Consider the following 20565-nt stretch of genomic DNA (forward strand, 5'->3'; position numbering starts at 1 on the left):
CCTCCCATTGTCAATGTTTCCTACCACACGGCTAGCACCCTGCCCACAGATAGAGCAGTGGGTCCCAAGCTTTTCGGCATCACACCCCTTTTTGACTTTTTTGAGGAAACCCCTCCCCCTCAAAAAAAATAGCAGCAAAACATGGGGTGGGATTGACAGGGGTGTGTGTGTGTGGCTGGGTCACCCTGTCCCCCCCCTCAGAATTTCTCCCCCTATCATTGGGGAACCCGAGCTAGAGCAAAGCAGTGTGGGGAAGCATGCTGTAGTGCAGTGTTGTGTGAAGGCAGAGCTGATCCCTGCACTTCTTGGGATTCCCTCGTAGCTCTGTGAGCTCTCTGTGCTGGGGATGCCACAGCAGCCTCTCCTGCCCTCCCCCTGCTGTAGTCGCCTGCTGCTGTGTCCCTAGCAGGGCAGAACAGAAGCGCTCCAATGATTTGCTCTTTGTTCCCCAAAGAGAGCAGCTCTCACCACTGTGGATACTTCCCCGAGCTTTGAAAGGGGAAGGGCACAGACCTGCAGGGCAGCAGAGCTCAGAACACTGAGCACAGCCACCAGGGCCAGTATTGTGGGATACTGGGATACTGGTGGAAGCCAGATCTCTAGACTAAACAAATAGCATCCACACGGGCAGGCGTGGAAGTTTTTTGTTGCCAAAACTGGGTGTTTTTCCCAACCAAAGTTGCATAGCCGTGTAAAGGCTCCCACTGTTTTGTCAACAAAAGGCAGTTTTTGGCAACAAAACAGGCCACAGTAGACAAGGCCTGTCGGTTTTGCACAGCCAACAGCGGTTCCCCTCTGCTGGGAACTCCCTCTGTACACCGGCGCTGGCTCCTTAATGCTCACGTGAGCCAGGGGACCATGCCATGCTCTGTGGGACCCAAAACCTCGGTTCCCTTTCGCAGTGGCCACGGAGAAGTTTTTGTTGCGCGTTGGCTCCTGCCAGCAGCACTCAGCGCCATGGGCAGCTGTGGCTCCCTCCTGCGCCCTCTGGGGGGAGGGCTGGGCTGCCAGGGAGAGCTGGGACACGGCGTGGGAGTGACGGAGTGGGAGGCCCACACCAGTGCTTTCCCCTGAGCCTTTATTGCAGAGCAGTCTTGGCTCCCTGAGAGACCCCCTAGTACTGAATCTGACAGCGGCATCACAAAGACCTGAGCAAGGCTCTCGCCGGCCCTGGCGCAGCTCCTGGCCCTGCAGCGGGGCTCTGGAACGGGGCTCTTGATGGCAGATGGTTGTAGCCCCTTGCTGCGTGTGCCACGCGGGTGCCCCCGGGGGGCGCCAAGTTGCCGCAGGGCTGCCTGTGGTGGGCCGGGCTCGCCAGGGGCCTGGGGTGAGATGATTTTTTTAAAAACAAGCGCTTTTCCCAACAGGTGTAAAATAGGCGTTGACCCCAACTCCACCTGCAGCCAAGCCCAGCCCTCACGGCGGGGATGTCCTGCCTCCCGCGGCGCCAAGAGCGCGCTGGGCTCGCAAGGTGCAGTGAGGCGTGAGGTAGCCGTCAGCCCAGGCAGGGCGGGGGGCGGTAGGAATGTGGCCGCAAAGGGCAGCTGCTGAGAGGGCGGGGAAGCCGGGTGGGTGCTGAGGCAGCAGGGGGCCGAGTGGCAGGCTCCCCCTCAGTGCTCGTGTCTCCACGCCGGCCCCAGCTGCTGCTGGATGTGGCTCTCGCCGGCTGGGGTCCCTGTGGAGAGAGGGCAGGGTGGGCATGAGGGGAGCTGGACCAGGCAGGCCGGGGGCGAGAACAGCACCTGTCTGGGGCACCCCCCCATGGGGGAACAGCCTTGGCGGCAGGAGCCCGCAGTTGCCTTGTGGCGCCCAAAGAGCAGTCTGGATGCTCTGCCCACAGGAGCCACGTTATGAGATCCCGCCCCCCCCCCCCCCATGCGGCTGAGCTAGGCCTTATACACCCCCCCTCCCCCAATGTGGCAGGGCAGGGGTCTGGCCGGTCCCAGCCGGGCTGGGATGGCTCTTACCTGCTGGCTCCGTGTCCAAGTGGAGGGAGCTAAGCTCGTCCGCCAGCGCCTCCTCTTCGGGGCTCTCCGGGGTGTAGGTGCAGCCCGTGTACCCGCCCTGCTCCACGCAGTACTTGAGGAACCTGCGGGGACAAGCAAAGGCGCCCATGGGAGAGCACCCAGTCTGAGCCAGCGCAGCGCCCCAACGCCCAGGGCAGGCTGGGCTCCAGACACGGTGCCAAGGCCCCAGCCTGGCAGTGCAGGGGCCCTGCCAAGGAGCACCCAGCGTCCCCCCCCGAGGAGGGATCTGGGGGCCCAGGGAAGGGGCAGGGCAGGACTTACGTGCCCCAGTGAGGGTCCTTGCAGAGTACGGCCGGGTTCCCTACGATTACTAGCAACGCCTTGGCCCTGGTGATGGTCACGTTGAACCTCTGGCGGAGAGAGTGGCGTGAGGCCCCTCGCTGGCCAGACCCAGTGCCCTCCCCGGTGCTAGCCCCCGCCAGCCGGGTGTGCAAGGCTCTTCCAGCGCTCAGGGGCTGATGGGGCTGGGGTAAGGCACAGGGCTAGGGCCCAGGAGTGCAAAAGGGGGCCCCTGCCCGGGGGCCTCTCTGCAGCGCGAGGGATCTGCAGGGGCCCAGCCCGGCACCAGGTGCAGGCGGCCGACGGGGGAGAGTTGGGTGCCAGTGGCTCTGATGAGCCGTGTAGCTCGCGAGCCCTGGCCAGGCCCAGCCTGCATCAGCTGGTGCCGCCATCCCAGGGGTGGCTCTGTGGCCAAGCAGTTGCCGTGGGCATGAGCTGAGGAGGCCTGGCCGTTAGGACTGCCCTGCACACTGGCTCCCTGTGGGAGGGGCTGTGTTCCCACGGCCCCAGAGGGATGGGTCAGTAAGGCCCTGCTGTCGGGCACTAGCACAGCCTGGAGTGGCATGCTGGGGCCAGCCCCGCTCCACTCACTAGCCCACACTTCCTTTCCTGGAAGGCAGCTTGTTGCTCATTTTACCCCACCACTCAGCAGTGGCCTGGGAAAGCGGGTGGGGAGGGAGTGGGGGTGGGTGGCCAGGGCGACCCCCAGCTCCCCAGCCCAGCTAAGGGCTCTGTGGGCCAGGGGTGCTGAGGGCCCGGCACCTACCTTGGGGTTCTTGAGGAAGCCCAGTTTGAACTTTTCATCCATGGCTAGGAACTCGGGGCAGCTGCGCACGGTGGAGACGAGGATCACGCGCCGCTCCTGGCCCTGGAACTCCTCCACCGAGCCCACCTAGCAGGGAGAGGGCAGGGACCTGCATTCCCGTCGCACGGCTCCCTCGCACGCCCACAGACGCACGCACCCGCCTGTGCGCTTCCCTCGTTCGTGTTGCAGGGACCTGCATTCCTGTCGCACGGCTCCCTCGCACGCCCACGGACGCACGCACCTATCTGTGCAAGGTGCACCTAGCAGGGGGCGCTTCCCTTGGCTGTGCTGCAGAGGATCCTCCCCTTGTCCTACTCTGTGATGGGAGAGGGATGCAGCCCCTCACTCCCACCCCCCCTGCCCTCCAAGCCTCAGGGAGGAGGGGCCCCAGCCTGGCCTGGTGTCTCTGGGCGGCCAGATGCACTGGGAGTAGGCTGGGGGTGGCTGTGGGCGTAGCCCCCCGGCAGTGTTCGGAGGGGGTTTGCCCCTTAGCCGGGCAGCGCTGGGAGCTGGGGGGAGCCCTGGCCATGCCTGTGGGTGCCCACGTGGCTCCCTGCACGGCCACAGCAATGGGGGGGGGGGGGGGGGGCTCACCTTCAGCTCCTTGATGTCTGGCAGCTGCTTCAGCTCAGGGTCCAGTCTGGTGATGGCCAGTCTGATCTTCTCCACCTGGGAAAGGGCGAAGGGCTGGGACTGCGGGCGTGTTCCTCCTGCAGCCCCCACTGGGCCTAGCCCCCCCCCCCCCCAAAGCCCATGCCCCAGGCCCCTCTGCGCCGGGGCCTTCCAATGCACCTGGCTGGGCCCTGCCCCAAGGGGATCCACACCCGGGCGCCATCCAGCTCCTCGGCCGGGAGGGGGCGTCCCGGGGCAGCAGGGCCACGGCGCGTGGGGCCGAGGGGCCCGGCAAGGCAGCACGGGGGGGCTGTCTCCGCTGCCTCTCACCTGCTTCCTGTAGGGGGAGATGATCCCGATCTCCTTGGGGGAGAGGCGGGCGCGGCCCCGCTTGCCCTGGCTCTGCAGCAGCTGCTTGAGGTAGGTGAGCAGGACGTGGATCTCCTGCGCGTTGAAGAACGAGGGGCTGTTCCCTTCGCGCTGGTCCTCCCCGGACACGCCGTGGAATACGATCGGGAAGCCCTGCAGGGGCAGAGCCGTGGTCAGGGCTGCCAGCCCGGTGCTTTGCCCTCCCTTCCTGGGCTGGAGGCCTGCCCCGCCCTCGCCTGCCCCCTGCCCCGCCCCCGCCCGCCTGCTCCCTGCCCCGCCCTGCCTTGCCCCTGCTGCTCTCACCTGGGTGGGCAGCTGCTCCCAGGTGCAGTAGGAGTGGGTGATGAGGCGGTCAGCACACTCCTGCAGCTCCCCCTCGTAGAACTGCCGGTTGGGGATGGCCAGGAGGGCGGCGTGGGACCTGGCGAAGGGGCAGCGACAGCGTTTCCGGGGCGCTCGGCAGCTGAGGACCCGGCTTCCCTCTGGCCCCTCCCCAGCGAGCTCCACCCTGGGCCCAGAGAGCCAGGGATCCAGGCGGCTCTGTGGCCCTGCGCTGCCATTAGCTGAGCGGCACAGAGGGCAGCGGGTGCCGGACCGAGGGCCAGACCCATGACCCCCACACTGAGCTAGCTGCAGGGCTTGGCCGCCCCGCTCCAGCAGGCCCCCCGGGCGGAGTCAGTCCCGCCAGGGCGGACACGGCACCTGTAGTTCCGCAGTAACTTGGTGACGAATTGGGGGTCGTAGCCCTGGGCTGCCCTTTGGTACAGCGTGTTGTGCAGCATCAGCCTCTCCAGCAGCGAGACATCTGCAAGAGAGAGCGGCCCTGTGACCCGCCCCCCCGCCTGGCACGGCCCTGTGACCCGCCCCCCCGCCTGGCACGGCCCTGTGACCCGCCCCCCGCCTGCCACGGCCCTGTGACCCGCCTGGCACGGCCCCTGTGACCCGCCCCCTGCCTGGCACGGCCCCTGTGACCCGCCCCCCTGCCTGGCACGGCCCTGTGACCCGCCCCCCCGCCTGGCACGGCCCCTGTGACCCACCCCCCCGCCTGGCACGGCCCTGTGACCCGCCCCTCTGCCTGGCATAGCCCTGTGACCCGCCCCCCCCACCTGGCACGGCCCTCTGCCCCGCCCCTCTGCCTGGCACGGCCCTGTGACCCGCCCCCCCCGCCTGGCACGGCCCTGTGACCCGCCCCTCTGCCTGGTACGGCCCTGTGACCCGCCCCCCCCGCCTGGCACGGCCCCTGTGACCCGCCCCCCCGCCTGGCACGGCCCCTGTGACCCGCCCCCCCGCCTGGCATGGCCCCTGTGACCCGCCCCCCCGCCTGGCACGGCCCTGTGACCCACCACCGCCCCAACACGGCCCTTGGGAGCAGCCCCCCTCCCCGCCTGGCATGGCCCCTATGACCCAGTGCCCCCCCAGCATGGCCCCTGGGAGCAGGGCGTAGGAGACTCAGTCGCTCTCCTGGGTGACACGCACCAGCCTAACCCTCCCCCCCCCGCCGGCGCTAACGTGCTCCTGCAGCAGCAGGGCAAAGCCAGGTGCCCCCTGGCCCAGAGGTGGGGGGTGTAGCTCAGTGTGTCTGAGACCCCCCAGCTGCCCTTGCCCCATCCGCTCACCTAACCCGTGTTCGATGGCTAGCGGGGACCTCAGGATCGGGCCCAGCTGCTTGGGGTCTCCTGCCAACACCAGCTGCCCCCCGCCGGGGTTGGTCTTCGGGTCCATCGCCGTCAGAATCCCTGGGGCAGAGAGGCGGCTGACGCGGGAGGGGGATTCCCGGGCGGGCTCCATCGGCTCCGAGCAGCGTGGAGGGACCCTCCCCCCGAGCGTTGGGCGCAGAGAAAGGCCCCGAATCTGCTGCCAGGAGCCGGAGCCGGAGCCGGAGCCAGCCGCTGGATCCCAGGCCCCAGGTGGGCCCCCACTCACCCGCGATGGCCACCACGCTCTCCGGCTCCACCGCGTGGCCGCACTCGTCGATGAAGACGTGGGAGAAATGGCCCTCGGGGAAGCTGGCGCTGACCAGCCTGCGGGGAGAGGCGGTGAACGGGCTGCTCCAGCCCCCGCAAGGGCCTTCCCCCGCCGCACGGCCTCTCCTGGGGGCGCCCCGCCCGGCCAGGCAGGGAGAGAGCATCTCCCCTGCAGGCCGAGGGGCTCGCCCTCCCCTTGGGCCAAGAGACGCCCGCGAGACCCACGGCCCTCGCCACGTCACTGCTCCCCCGCCAGCAGCTCCCAGGCGGGGACCAGTCTGACAATTCGGGAAGCCTCGGTGAGCCAGGGCAATTCAAGAGCGGGGGCGCCGGGGGGCAGAGCCACCAGGGGAGAAACGTGGCGCCCCCATCGGTTGGGGAACCCTGCTCTTGGGAAGGAACCTCCCAAACGGCCTGGGCACCAGCTCTGCCAAGCCGGGGAGGCCGCCCGCTCTCCCCATGCTCAGGGCTGGGGGCTGGGGAAGGCCAGGGCGGTGGGCCCAAGCACTCCGGGGGAGGCTGGGGGCTGTCCATGCTTGCCACTGGAGTGGGGGGGCTTGGCTCCCACGGGGGCCATGGGTGGCAGGGGCAGGGCTGGGGGCTTGCCACCAACTGCCCAAGACCCCACCCGTAGGACTCATCTCTCTGCCCGGTCACCCCCGTCCTGTGCAGGGCCCCGCGCTCTCCTGCCCCCGGCCCGCTCCCCCGGGGGTTGGCCCCAGGCCCCTCCTACCTTCCTGCCGTCACCAGGGTGGTGACAATGACGCGGAAGTGCTGCAGCTCCTCCTTGCCTGGGTACACGTGGCACTGCTGGGCGGCGTCCCAGTTACAGCAGGGCTGCAAGCACCGGAGTGTTTCCTTGGGGGGCGCTGTGGCCGGCAGCGCTCCCTCCGGAACGGGCAGCAGCACGCACCTCAGGGCTGGGCCCGGGATCCCCCACGGGGGCAGCCTTCCCGCGCCAGGGCTGCGCTGCCCCACGCAAAACCAACTCCCCCAGGGATGGGAACGGGCGGCCGCTGAACCCCACCGGGTGAACGCTTCCCGGGGACCGGTTAACTGGTGCCCGGGAGCAGCCCCCTGCCCAGGGCATCTCTGGCTGCCTTGGCGCGTACCTTGATCTCCTCTGGCACCTGGCGGAAGTCCCGGCTGCTGGCGTTGAGCCGATAGATGTGGCCCTTGTCCAGGTGTTTCAGCAGGCGCTGGCAGAGCAGGTCCGAGGCGCTGTTGGAGGGGGCGCAGGCCAGGATGTGGGAGCCCTCGATGCAGTGTGCCACCTGCGAGAGACAGGGAGAGCTGGGCAGCCCCGGCAGCAGGAAATGAACACCGGGGAGGGGGAAGGTGTGGCCACGCCCCCTCACCTGTTTGATGGCCTCCACCATGGTGACCGTCTTGCCGGTGCCCGGGGGCCCGAAGATGATGTACGGCGCCGGGCGGGACAGCCCCGTGGCGATCTGCCTCACCGCTCCGGACTGCTCCTGGTTGGTCTCCAGGCTCCGGTCGAACAGCCTGAGGGAAACGGAGCCGGGCAGGGGCTGAGGGGCAGGCCGGGCCCTGCTGCCCACAAGCGCCCCACCTGCCGCACAGCCGACCCCCAGCGAGGGCCCGGGAGAGCACGCACCTGAGCGGGGCCCCCTCGGGGAGGAGGGACTGCCTGAGCGAGAAGGACGGGAAGAGGAGGCAGCTCAGGCGCCTCTTCTCGGCCAGCTCCACGGCCCGGTGCTGCACCCGCAGCGGCAGCCGGTTGAAGGTGAAGGTCACGTCGAACTTCAGTTTGTCCACGAAGGAGTCCAGCAGGCTGGAAAAGGCAAACCGGGCTGGGCGGAGCTGGGACCCCCCTCAGCCGGGGCCCTGCGTCCCCCAGCCCAGCCCCTGCCCCGCTGCCCTGGAGACCCCTCCCCGCCAGCAGGGGCAGCTGGCCTTGAATCCGGCGGCTGCGGGGCGACGGGCCCAAACGCCCCAGCCTTGTGCCACGCAGGCCCGGGTGTGGCCGCAGGCAGGGTCGGGCGCCACTCACGTGGAGGAGAATCCCAGCTTGACCCTCTCCAGCTCCACGTCATGCACGTAGCCCTTGTAGCGGACGAGGTGGGGCGCGCCGCGCTGCTCGCTCCTGCTGACGAACAGGTGGTCGCCCCGCAGCACGGACGGGCGGTTCTCTGCCACGCCGGGGACCTGGGGACGGAGCAGGGCCGCTCAGCGGGGAGCGCCGGGTGGGCAGCCCCGCCCGCCCCGGGCAGCACCTCGGCCTGGCCTCTCACCTCCAGGACGAGCAGCCTCTTCTTCTTAGTGTCCTTCACCATGCAGGCGTCCTCCATGTCGTAGCGCCGGATGTCCACCTCCATCTGGAGCTCCTCCAGGTGCAGCAGCAGCTGGAACTTCTGCCGGTAGGTCTCCAACTGCAGCTCGGCCGCCAGGGACGACCTGCGGGCCGGGGCCAGCCAGGGGTTAGCTCAGCTCCTCGGTCCAGGCCAGGCAGCACAGCCCTTCTGCCGGCACAGGGCCGAGCGCACGGGGCAGGCAGCGAGATCCTGGGGCAGGGCGGGGCGGGGCGAGCAGTGCCCCTGCGGCTCAGTGTCTGGAGGAGGGACCCAGCCAGGCCCCAGTGTAGGGACCCACCGGGATGCTCCTGGGGGCTGCCGGCTCTGGAATGAGGGCCCCCAACAGGGTGGGAAAGATGCTCTCCCTTGGGCGGCCAAGGAGGCCCCGGCGTAGTTCCCACTAAGCCGCACACAAACAATTCTTCCCGACACGCCTCCCCTGGAGAGCAGGGCCAGGCGGCTGGGCCAGCGGGCGGGGCCGGCTGCGATGATGTGAACGCGCCATGGCACGGGGGACTGGGACCTGCCATGGGCACGTGGCAAGGGGGAGGCCTGCTCCAGTTCTGGGGCTGCCACACGGCGGCTGGGGCCGGGAACGGGACCTGCCGCATGGCGGTGGTCTGCTCTGGCGGCCGGGAAGGTGCGTGTCAATAACTTGGGAGCCACGGTGGCACACACCCAAAGCAGAGCGCAGGACCTCAATACGACCGCTCATGGCTGGAAGCCCGTAGAGGGACACCGGCCCCCGGGGCAACCGCCCGTCCCCCAGCACTCACCGCAGGCTGCTGGGCGCGGTGCCGACCGTGTCCTTCAGGCTCTCCGGGTACCGGTAGTGGCCCAGCGGGATCAGCTGCTTAAGCTTGGCGGTCTCGGGGGGCTGGGTGCTAGGCAGGCAAGAGGCAGGGGACTTTGGTGGGAGCTCAGGGAAGACGTCACTCCCGGGACCGACTCCAGCTGGGGGGCTGCGGCACAGAGCATCCCCATGCTGGCTCCTGGGACCCGGGTGTCTCTAGCCTGTAGCAGGGGGCCAGGTCACCGCCCCGACGCAGAACCACTGGGAGCTGGCACCCATCACGGCAGCAAACCCAGCCCAGCCACTGCGGCTTCTCCACCGTGGGACTGGAACACGTTCCTGGGCTCGGCCGAGGAGCCTGGGCAGGGCCAGGCCGGTGCCGGCCAGCAGCTCACACTAGCCCAGCGGGCACGCTTGGCCTGGACCTCGGCGGCACCCCCTCCCTTCGGCCAGCGGTGCCGGGAGCCCCCGTACCTGTCGGGAGGGAAGCCCTCCTCGGTGATCACTGTGACCGACTTCTTCAGCTTGGCCTGGTAAGGCTTGTAGGGTGCCGAGGGCCCCAGCTCCTGAGCCAGCCGGCTGCTGGCTACGGCCGACACGAAGCGCCCGATGGCGAAGGGCCCATCCGGCTCCTTGGTGAACTGGAACAGCAGGGTGGCGGGAAAGTAGCCATAGAGCTGCGTCAGGCACCGCACCTCGATCGCGTACGAGTCCCCTGCAGCCAAAGGCGGGGGAACGGCAGGGCTGTAAAATCCGGCTAACCACCTGACCGAAGGGTTAACCGGTTAACCCCCGCTGCTGCCGGCCCACCACTGTCATGCGCCCACCTCTGGGCTGGAGCGCGGCAGCTGGTTCCTAGGGAGAGCCCTGCTGGGGGACGCTGGACCCTTACCCGGCGCCAGCACCCGGGGCTGCTGCTTGGTCACCTTGCCCTCGTCGTGGAAGGTGAGCTCGTGCTGCCTCCGCAGCGCCCGGTAGCCCAGCAGCGTGACGGCCTCCTGGCCGTTGTTCTGAACCCAGATGCTGGTCGTCGCCGGCTCCGTGGGCGTGACGGAGAAGCGGATGCGCCCATTGCCCTGGTCATGCTCGGAGAGGATCTCCACCCCGTGCTTCCCCTGGATGAACTCCGCTCTACGGGCAGAGGGTGTGCGTTGGACAACAGAGTCCCCTGGGGTCCCCGCCCGGCTGGGCCAGCGCCCGGGGGCAAAGGCTCCCCTCGATCCCAGAGGCACTGGCCAGCCGGGCAGGCACTCCTAGGTCTGCCCTCCGGAGTCCTCCTGCCGCCCCACTGCCCCATGCCCTGGGCAGGGAGCCGAGGGGCAGCGCGTGAGCTGCCAGTGTAGCCCGCTGGGCGTTGGTACCTTTTCTTGGCACGGCCTCTGGCGGGGGGCCGTTCGGTGCCTGGCTCCTGGCTGTCCGCAGGGGGCTCCTCGGGGGTCCAATACTGGTCTCTAATCTTCACTCTCTTTTTCACCTGGGGGAGGAGAGTGATTGTCCGGGTACGGGGGCAGCATGTGCCAGGGCAGCCCTTGCAGAGCTGGGGCGGGGAGCAGAGGGGACCGGCCCCAGGGTCCCACATTCAGCATGCAGCCAGGCCCGGCTCGGGGTGCAGCCGGGGACCCCGGGCTGAGCCGAAGCAGAGTGCCTCTGGGTCCCCCTGCCAGGCAATGTGCTGTGGGCACCAGCCTGCCAGGAATGGGGCAGCAGCCTCACGGCTCGAGCTGCTTCCAGCCAGCCGGGACCTGGAGCCCAGAGGCCGGGGGGAGACCCGGGGGCCGTTCCCGGCGTGGCTGCCAAACGCTCTGTTGGGCTAAGAACCAAACCGCCCTGCGGCCAGGACCCGGGAGCCCCCCCCCGGCCTGCTGGAGAGCTCGTGCCAGCTTCCATGGCAGCCGGCTCGGCCCACGCGTGGGCAGGATGGAGGGCTGAGCTGGGAGGGGGGGCTGAGAAGCTCCCCCTCGGCAGCGCGACGTGGGGCCACGTGCCCCCTGCCTGGGCTCCCCCTCCCATGGGACCGCGCCCCAGGAGTGGGTTCCCGGGGGCAGTACCTACCTTCCCGAAGCGCACGAAGTCGCCCCGCACCTCGGCCAGGCCGCTCTTGCACAGGGCGAAGAGAACGGAGGAGAAGTTGGGCTCCCTCGTGCCATCCCTGCAGCGACGACAGAGCGGGCGCGTCAGGGCCGGGGCTGCGTTGCCCGGAGCGATGGGGCTGGCAGATGCCAGCATTGGGGGCCGGGGCATTCGCCCTGCTGCTCATGAGGAGAGCGATGGGCCAGCGGGACCCTGGCTGCCACCCAGCAGTGCTCCTCTCCGGGGGGGTGGTCCTCAACTGCAGGGTCTCCTGTCTCCAACCCAACCGTGCCCTGCCATGGGGCAACCACCAGGCGCCCAGGGCTGCTCCCACGGGGCCCCTCAGCTCTGCCATTCTTTGGGCTGGCGTCTTCCCTGGGGGGCAACTGCCCCCAGCAACTGCAACCCCGCTGGGCCCCTGCACTGGGGTGGGAGTAGTTGCAAATCCAGCCCCCCCTCCGCCCCCAGCTCAGGAGCCACAAGGTTACCTGGTGAGCAGTGCGCTTGCTGGATAGGTAACCGGCCCGGGGCAGGAACCCAGACAGGGCAGGCAGGGCCACAGCAGCCCTGGCCCCATGCGAGGACAGGTGGGACTGCGGCCCAACGGCCCCAGGAAGGTGCAGGGGGGACCCTGGTCCCAGCAGCCCCAGCCCCCCACAGCCTAGGCGCACCATGGGTGGGGGGGCACTCCAGCCCAGCCAGAGCAGCCCCCGCCCGCGGGATCACGGTGAGCCACGTAACACGTCCCGATTTCACACCCCTGCTCCCGGCTCTGGCTCTGACGCGAGGAAGCAAGCCCAGGGCCGGGGCAGGGCTGCACTAGCCGCTCTCCTTCCGCGCACTCTGGCCTGGGCGAGCGGGAGGCACAGAGAGCCCAGCCTGGCTGGAGGGAAGAGCAAAGCCAGGGACTCGGGGGTCTCTCCAGTGACACGGATTCGCTGTGCGGGCAAAGGTGGACCCCTGCACGGGGGCGGGGCTAACCCATGTGCACCAGCTGCCTTTGCACGGGGGCAGGACTAACCCATGTGCACCAGCTGCCTTTGCACGGGGGCAGGACTAACCCATGTGCACCAGCTGCCTTTGCACGGGGGCAGTGCTAACCCATGTGCACCAGCTGCCTTTGCACAGGGGTGGGACCACCCATGTGCACCAGCTGCCTTTGCACGGGGGCGGGGCTAACCCATGTGCACCAGCTGCCTTTACACAAGGGCGGGACTAACCCATGTGCACCAGCTGCCTTTGCACGGGGGTGGGGCACACTCCTGTGAGCCAGGAAGGTGGCAGGTCGTGGGGCAGGGCTGTGGGCCAGATCCCATGCGGCGAGTGCAGAGCAGGGCCCCATGTGCCCTAGTGCACAGGCCAGGCAGGGGGCCATGAGGCTGTTGGCAGGCAGACAAGGGCCAGAGAGGGGCCCTGCTGCCCAGAGGTGCCAGGGACTGCCCGGGCAGAGCTCCCTAGCAGCAGGCGTAACACTTGCCTGGTGCTGGCAGGATTGGGGAGGGGAGCGTTTGCCCAGGAAGGCCAAGCCCTGCCTGAGCACCCTGGGGCCTGCCTTTGCCTGGCCTGGGTGGGCCCTAGGCTCTGCCCCGGACAGTGTGGGGCCACGGGTGCACAAGAACCATGAGAGCTGGGGCTATGCCTATGCCCTCCCCACCCCCGCATACTGCAAGAGGCCTGTGCCTGGCCCCCAAGGCGTCCCTTTGTCAGTTCCAAGCCCACGCCCACCCAAAGCCACGAGGGGCTGGGAGGCAATTGTGTCTCCACCGCTCCCTGGAAGCGGGGCGCTTGTGCGGCTGCTCAGGAGAGATTCAAACGCCGCCCGGCTGATTGGCAGCCCGCAGCCAGGGCTGTGTCTCTGCGGGTGGTGCACACCCGCACAGCCCTTGTGCACAGAACAAAATGTATTCTGCACGTGGATGGAAAAGATTAGCGGGAACGTCGCCCCCAGCCCGTTCCAAGGGCCAGTTCTATGGCTGTGATGGGTCAAATCCGGCTCGGAACTGCAATGGAGCAGCCTCCCCTCCCAGAGTCACCCCAAACCCCAGGCCCGAGCCAGATGGGCGCGGGGTGCAGATCTGTTCTGACCCCTGGAGAAGAGGGGCGCTGGGCAGCTTGGAGTGATTTCCTGCAGGAAGGAGGGCCCATGGCTCAGGGAAGCCTCCTTCCCAGCGCCCCGGGGGCAGGGACGGGAAATCATGGAGGGTCTGTGTCTGGCTGCCTTCTGAGCCTGGGGCAGACCGGGCCCTCCCCCTCCCTCTCCCCACGGGCGCCCCAGCTGCACCCGCACCCAGGGGCTGCCCAGCCCCGGCTCTTAGCCCGGGGAGCCCCAGCGAGGCCGCTGTCAGCATCCAGGTGAGTGTCCTGGTCTGGAGCAACTGTCCCCTCCCGGCCGGGGCGTCCGGGGGTTCCCAGCAGCCCCGAAGTGACACGTCTCCCCTGCCCGGCCCGCCCCCTCCTGGGGCCACGCAGCGCTCGGGGTCGCCGCTCCCCCCGGGGCTCGGCCGCGCTTACCGGGCGCGGAACTCCCGGTTGTAGATGTCCCGCAGCGCCTCCCGGCTGCGCTCCGCGCCCCGCGCCGTGTCCGCCAGGAAGCGCACGAAGCGCTCCCCGCTCGCCCTGCACTCCGCGAAGCTGCGCTTGGGCATCTCTGCGCGGCGCCGCGGGCGGCCAGGGAGGGCGGGAGCCGGGCTCCGCGGGCAGAAACGAAAGTGAAAGGGGCCGGGAGCCTCCCCGGCACACAGGTCCCTCTGGGCGGGCCCGGCCCGGCGCCAGCCTGGCGGGAGCGGCTCCCGCGGTGGGGTAGGCGGGCTCTGCGCCTCCCGGGACAGGCACAGGGACGCGGGGATGTCCCAGCCCCGGGCCCGGGCGGCCTCCGCCGGGGATTCTGGGGGAGCGCAGACCCGCACCCCTTTGGAGAGCTCAGCTGCGCCAGCCCCCCGTTCCCTGCCCCCTGGGGAGCCCCCCGTCCACACTTTGCGTGTAGACACAGCCTCAGCCAGGGACCGGCTCTCAGTCGCCCTGGGGCAGGGGCCGTGTGCCAGGCAGGTGGGAAGGGCTTGGTGGGTTTCCTACCCGCATTGTCCAGATGAGCGTTTAGTTTGGAGGTGGCAGGGCAAAGCAAGGGGCCTGCCCAGGGAGCAGGAGGTGAACGTTAGGGTGGTTCCTGGAGGACTTAATGCCCCCGTCTCTGGCAGCCCCTCAGCCCGGACAGATGCGCTTCTCCCTGGTTCTGCGGTGCCAGAGGGCGACCGCTCAACCCGTGCGGGGCCCAGCTGCGAGCCTTGAGTAGGACGAGGCCCCGGGCTAGACTGGGTGTCCTGGGGAAGCCAGTGCGGAGGCAGGGCTCATGTCCCCAGTGTGGCTGAGGGGCTGTGGGGCCGTGCGCTGCACTGCTGGGGTCTCCTGTGTGCTGGCGGCTTCGTGCCCACGGATACGCGTTGTGGGATCCCGCCCTGAGGTGACGTGGGCCCATTGTGTGCGGTACAGGGCGAGCTGAGGTCTCCTTGCTCCGCCCTTGCTCCCTGGACGACCATCCGGTCCCTGCCGTGTCTCCCCTCTCCCAGCAGAGCCTCTGCAAAATGCTGAGTTGGGAGGATGCCCCCAGGGCATCTGCTGGAGAAATCTCCTCTCTTTGGCGGCCACAGGGTGCAGGGGAGGGGGCTGCGAGTCAGACTGGCCAGTGCTTCCGAGCCGGTTACTCTCTCTGGTCCAGTGCGGAGCTGTGGCTGTCTGGAGACAGTCTCCAAAGGAGGCTAGGGACAGGCTGCTCTGCCTTCGTGGCACTAGCGCCCTGTCTGGCATGCTAGCATGGGAGTGCTCCCCAGTGTCTTCCCTGGCATGCAAGTCCCCAGTGTCTTGTGGGCCATGACTGCGTCCCAAAATGTTTCTGTCCCACTGCTCGAGCCTGTGCCCCTCAGTGCATCCCGTGCTGGTTCCTGGCTCTCACAACACTTCCAAGAGGAGGGCAGTATCATGAGCCCTACGTTACAAATGGGGAAACTGAGGCACAAGGCAGGGCAGTAACTAGCCCGAGGTGTCCCAGCAGCTCAGTGGTAGAGCCAGGATCAGAGCCTGGGCCACTGACTGCCACAGCCTCCCAGTCCCACCCTCTAGCCATTAGGCCACCCTGCCTCCCCAAGGGGTCATTTTGCAGGCGTTGGAGTCAGAGGCTCTGATCCTCGCACCAGGCACAGATCTGAAATGGGAAGCCATTAGGAGCTGCCCCTATTTATTCAGGTGTGACCTTACTGCTAGTGAGTCATTCCATTGACTTCAGGGGCAGGCATGCATGGGCCTTTGTAGGACTACAGCCCAAAGCCTATCCCGCACCCTGGTACCATCCAGGCCCTTTTGCCTGGAGGGTTTGTAGCAGGATAGCAGGGTGATTTCACAGAACTAACTCTGGGTGCAGGCTGGCTTGCCAGGGCAGAGTCTGGCTTGTGTTGGCAGTTCAGGGGCTCTTGGCAGAGTGAGTCTCTGCCACTTGGCCTTGTGCTTATCTTGCAGCGCAGCAGCTTTTGACCTCCTCTCCCAGCACAGAATGATCTGTCCCTTTTAAAAATTAAAACCCTCTGTCCAGGGCAGCACCTAATCAACAGGCTAGTGACTCAGCCACTGGGCATGCAAGTCAAGTAAGTAAACTCAGCTGCTGGCTTCCTCCCTCCCTCCGAGAAAAGAAAGTTGCCTGGATTCAGAAGGGCATGCAGCTCTGGCATAGAAGAGGAGATACCGGCCGATCCCTTTCCTTGCAGGTAGGAGGCTGGTGTTGTGCCTAGGGAAGAGGGCTGTGCAAAGAATGGGCCCAAGGTGAACAGGTATTACCAGTTTTGCCCACGAAAGCTCATGAGTTTGTTTCTTTTGGTTAGTCTCTAAAATGCCACAGGACCACTCCTTTCTAAAGTTCTCACCTCGTTAGCTACCATTTTTTTCCCCATGGAGTATTCTGGGAAAGGAAACTGGGTTGGGGAAGATAGATTAAATTAATAATAGAGGCCACTGCATACAACAGGGAGGCTGTTTTCTGGAAGTTAAGGCTCTCATGCCCAACTCTGCCGCTTGTTCCCAGTGTGATCTTAAGCCTTTCCATGCCTCAGTTTCCCAACATGTACATCAGGGACATGGTGTTTCCCTGTCCCAGAGGGAGTCAGGGGTGTGGATAAGGCCAAGTCCTATGAGAAGATTGTAAAATTCCCCACATGGACGGTGCTAGTCAGGCAAACAATTGGAGGCCTCCATGCATGGATGGGAAGCCATTTATTCGTTTTCAGGCGTCTCAGGAGGGAGGAAAAGTGCGTCAGTGAGCACTGGAACCTCCACGAAGCCACCCGCGGGCTGGGTTCAAGGGCCAGCAAAAGGGATGGCTGAGACAGGCTCTGCTACTGAAGCTTTATGAGTGGACGACCATGCCGCTCCCTACGCTGGCTTTGTGTAATTGACTCGCTCTGGCAAGCGTGGGATCGGGTTTCAGTTGGGTTCTCACTTGACTTGCACTAGCCCTTTGTCTCCCCCCTTGAGAGTTCCTACTGGTGCCGCTCCCCTGGGCAGGGATGGTGGCCGTGTCCAGGTGACTCCTGGCGCTGGAGCCCTTTGGAGAAATGTTCTTAAGAAATGAGCCTGCTATAAACACACCCTAGGCCAGTGGTCACCAACCAGACAATGGGGATCTACGGGTAGATCCCGGTGCCTCTGACAGGGGATCCTGACTGGTTTGGCCAAGACACTGTTATCAAGGGCTGGACTTCAATTGCCCCTCACCCCACTGCTGCACATCTCTTTTCCCTTGGAGCTGCCCCTCAGGAGCTTTCTGGGCAGGGCAGGGGAAGGAGGGTGCTGATGTCAAGGTGCCTCCTCCCCCACTTTGTATCCTTTCTCCACAGAGCAGAGGGGGCACAACAGGGCTTGGGAGGGAGTTTTCTGGCTGCTTTAGGGAGTGGTGCAGGGCCAGGGCAAGGGGGTGCCTGCCTTAGTCTCACTGCACCACCCAGGAGCAACCTGAGGTAAGCAGTGCCCTGCTGGAGCCCCCATCTCGAAAAACCCCACCCCAGTCATGAACCCCTCCTGCACCCCAACTACCTGCCAAGTCCAGCTCAGAGCCTCTCTCACACTGCCCGAGCCTGCACCCCAGCCTGCTGAAGTGAGGGAGGATGGGGGATGGAGTGAGCAGGGGCAGGACCTCAGAGAAGGGGCACAAAGGAGGCCAGGCCAGGCTGTTTAGGTTTCAGGTGGATCTTGGATTGCATTTCCATTCGAAAAGTGATCTCACGCATAAAAAGGCTGGAGACCACGGCCCCAGGCTGCGTCCTGTCCATTTCCATAGGAAAGGGCATCCCTGGCACTCAGCTGCTTGCTTAGAAAGGGACTAGGCGGTGTTTCTGGGACCCTGGGGCAATGCAAGGAAGGAATGCGGAGCGTTAATGGCTTCATTGTAGTTCAGCACCTTCCACCCAACAGACTGCAAATGCTTGGCTACCCCTGGGACAATTGAGATGCTGCCTACAGTCCATGCAAACACCTTTCCCGTGGTCCAGCCCACCGGCCTGTTGTTGGCCGCTCAGCTGATACACAAGCTAAGGCTTGGTCTCTTTTACAAATGGTACCAGTTTCACTAGCAATAGATTTTTAATTGATTTAGGCCATTGTTTGTCTTAGGACAATGATTAACTCCCTGTGTGAACAGCTTAGTCTGGCACAGAAGTGCTCTTTGCTCCTGCTCAGCCAAAGCCCGGTGTGCTTTCAAAGACTGTCCAAGTGGAATTCTTCAGGAACCACTACTGCACTTTAAATTCACACCCTACCCCAGGCTTTATCGACATGTCCAAAAGTAATGCAAGTGTAACCATGGCAGGAGCCCTGGCTCTGTGTAAACCACCCTCCTTACAGCACTGGGAGTCCATTAACGCTGGCACTTTACAGTACTGTAACTTGCTGCACTTGGTGGTGGTGGTGGGGGGTGTCTTTTCACACCCCTGAAGTGGAAAGTTGCAGTGTGGTGAAGTGCTAGTGTAGACTTCTCCTTAACTTTCAGGTAGACAAGCCCTTAATTAAACTAGTGAAAACCTCTTGTATGTAGACTCTTCCATCCCATTAAATCTGGGTTATTGACTTGCCCTCTGTAATTAAATCAATTACTCGAGTCTGCATTTTTTAAAATCAGTTTTAGCTTAACTGGTAACATTGATGAGGCCCCAGAATGGGAACTAGTGCAAGGGAGTCTCTGTGCTTATTTAAACATGGCATTGTCCAAGGAGGGTTGATCAGGATCGCGGGTGCTACTGCCATCAGCTGACTGGGACAGGTGGTAATGTTCTAGTGTTTGAAAAATCATGGCAATGGAGGCAGAACAATGAAGCAGTTTACCCAAAGTCACACAGGGGAGCAGTGGCCAAGCTAGAGAAAGATCCTGGAACTCTTGCTCACAGCTCCGTGCTAGGAGCATGCTCTCGAGTTAGTGGCAGTGACATTGTGTTTGAGACAAGGTGGGCGAGGCAGTTTCTTACAATGAAGTGCTGTCCAAATTACACTGTGGACCACAAACGCCTATGAAACCAATTCTCTGCCAGGGCTGACCGCCCAAGCCCCACTGTGGGCCTTATGAAATGCTCTGGTGGATCAGTAGTAGGTTGCCCTATGTTTTACTGGGCTGACTTTCAATGAGGAAAGCGACAAGCTTTTGAGAGCTGTGCAGCTGCTAGGCATGAAAGCTTCTCTCTTTCATCTGACCCACCTTGCCTCTCTTCTGCTGGGACCAACAGAGCTACAACACCGTGCACACACCATTTTTTAAACTAGCTAACTAAATCTACTAGGAACATGCTCTAGCCGGTGCTTGGTCCTGCTGTGAGGGCAGGGTCTGGACCTGATGATCTCTTGAGGTCCCTTCCAGCTCTAGCATTTTGACAACTCAGAGCTGAAGCATTTCAAACTTTGGAAATTCCAACGCTGCTCTAGGATTATATATTTTGGTGGCAAGCATTCATCAAGCGCAATGCAGTAGGCTTTATACTGAAAGAGAATTAGAAAATACTGTGCCACCATAAGCTGGCTGAATTAATGGCTGCATAATCTTACCCTCTTAGAAGTGCCTGACAAATGTTTGATCTTGAAACTTGGTTTCATGAATGTGGGTGGATAGCTTCATGTAGATTTTAAAAGTTATTCAAAAGGGAAAATCAGTTCACTTGCAATGGAAATGCCAACAGACCTTGTAACAACGCATTAGTGTGCAGTTATGTACAATGTGTTTTATTCCTATGTGTAATCAGAATGCGGATTGTCTCTGGAGTTGGCTGTAGCAGGGAGGCAGTAACACTAAGAACTGTTGAAAGTTTGGTGGATACTATAGAGCGTATCACGGTACTACAGAGACAAACAATATAACATGCAATATTGGATTAGCTGCGATTATTTTGCAGTTCACAGGCAGATGAATCTCACACCTTTCAGTTCAGGAATCCAATTTTAAGCTGGTCTCTCTGAGCTGGTGGAGAAATTGCTGTTGGCCTAGTGCATAGCATCTTTCCTACCCCCAAACAACTCCTGCCAGGCTATGCGTCATCGTAGCAGGAGGCAGAGCTGAGTTCCTGTCTTGGTGAATGGTGTTTTGATGAGGCATAAACATCTGAGAGATCATAAAGGACAGACAAAAGCAGCTTTGGAACCAAGACTAGTGTATTTCTACTGAAGTAGGTAACACACAGAGCATGTGAGGGATGAATGGGTGGATATTCTGAACGGCAAATGCCAATCTATTTTATTCTGACAAAACGTCTCTCACAGAATGGAACACTGACACTCTTATTTTATGGTATTACTGAGCAAAACTGATGTTTAATGCACAATCTGCCACTATGTTTTGCATGTTTAAAAATAGGAGGACACCAGCCAGTTTTAACACTCTTGGGAAAGGCGTAAGGACAACACAATGTAAACGAAGCAGAGTAAATTAGATGTACAGAGTTCATTTAGCAGTGCATCCATGTTCTGGTTCCTTAGGCCACATCTACACGAGCTAGCTGCTGTAACACCGCTGATGTACCTGCTCTATGTCCAGGGGGGAGAGAGCTCCTGTTGACATAATTCAACAGAGTGATCTACACATGGTAACTTATATTACTCAGGGTGCGGCTTTCTTCACACCCATAAGTGACGTAAGTTATACCAACAAAAGTGCTAATGCAAACATTGCCCTAGAGATAAAACATACTTCTCTTTTTCAAGGGGAAATGATCCTCCATCAGCTGCTTTCCATTCTATTAAAAATGGAATAATTTAGAGCAAGTTTTCAAAAGCAGGTAATTAATCCCAATGTTCCCTCTAAGGATAACCAGGAACT

The 20565-nt window shown here is 63.7% G+C and overlaps 1 protein-coding gene across 1 annotated transcript; it reads right to left on the reverse strand.

Annotated features, from left to right (window-relative positions):
- Window positions 1-1061: 1061 nt before the first annotated feature.
- On the reverse strand, window positions 1062-13952 carry MOV10 (Mov10 RNA helicase). The gene is made up of 22 exons (XM_075909952.1): window positions 13746-13952; window positions 11217-11313; window positions 10526-10638; window positions 10057-10295; window positions 9639-9879; window positions 9148-9255; window positions 8312-8474; window positions 8071-8225; window positions 7675-7851; window positions 7415-7562; window positions 7169-7330; window positions 6790-6893; window positions 6016-6113; window positions 5709-5828; window positions 4795-4897; window positions 4396-4513; window positions 4054-4245; window positions 3706-3780; window positions 3073-3198; window positions 2289-2377; window positions 1968-2089; window positions 1062-1675 (listed from the first exon to the last, which is right to left on the reverse strand). The coding sequence occupies exons 1-22, from the start codon at window positions 13877-13879 to the stop codon at window positions 1611-1613; spliced, it is 2949 nt and encodes a 982-aa protein (XP_075766067.1). The 5' UTR covers window positions 13880-13952; the 3' UTR covers window positions 1062-1610.
- Window positions 13953-20565: the final 6613 nt, after the last annotated feature.

This window comes from Pelodiscus sinensis, chromosome 27 (genome assembly GCF_049634645.1).
Source record: "Pelodiscus sinensis isolate JC-2024 chromosome 27, ASM4963464v1, whole genome shotgun sequence".
Classification (NCBI taxonomy): Eukaryota; Metazoa; Chordata; order Testudines; family Trionychidae; genus Pelodiscus; species Pelodiscus sinensis.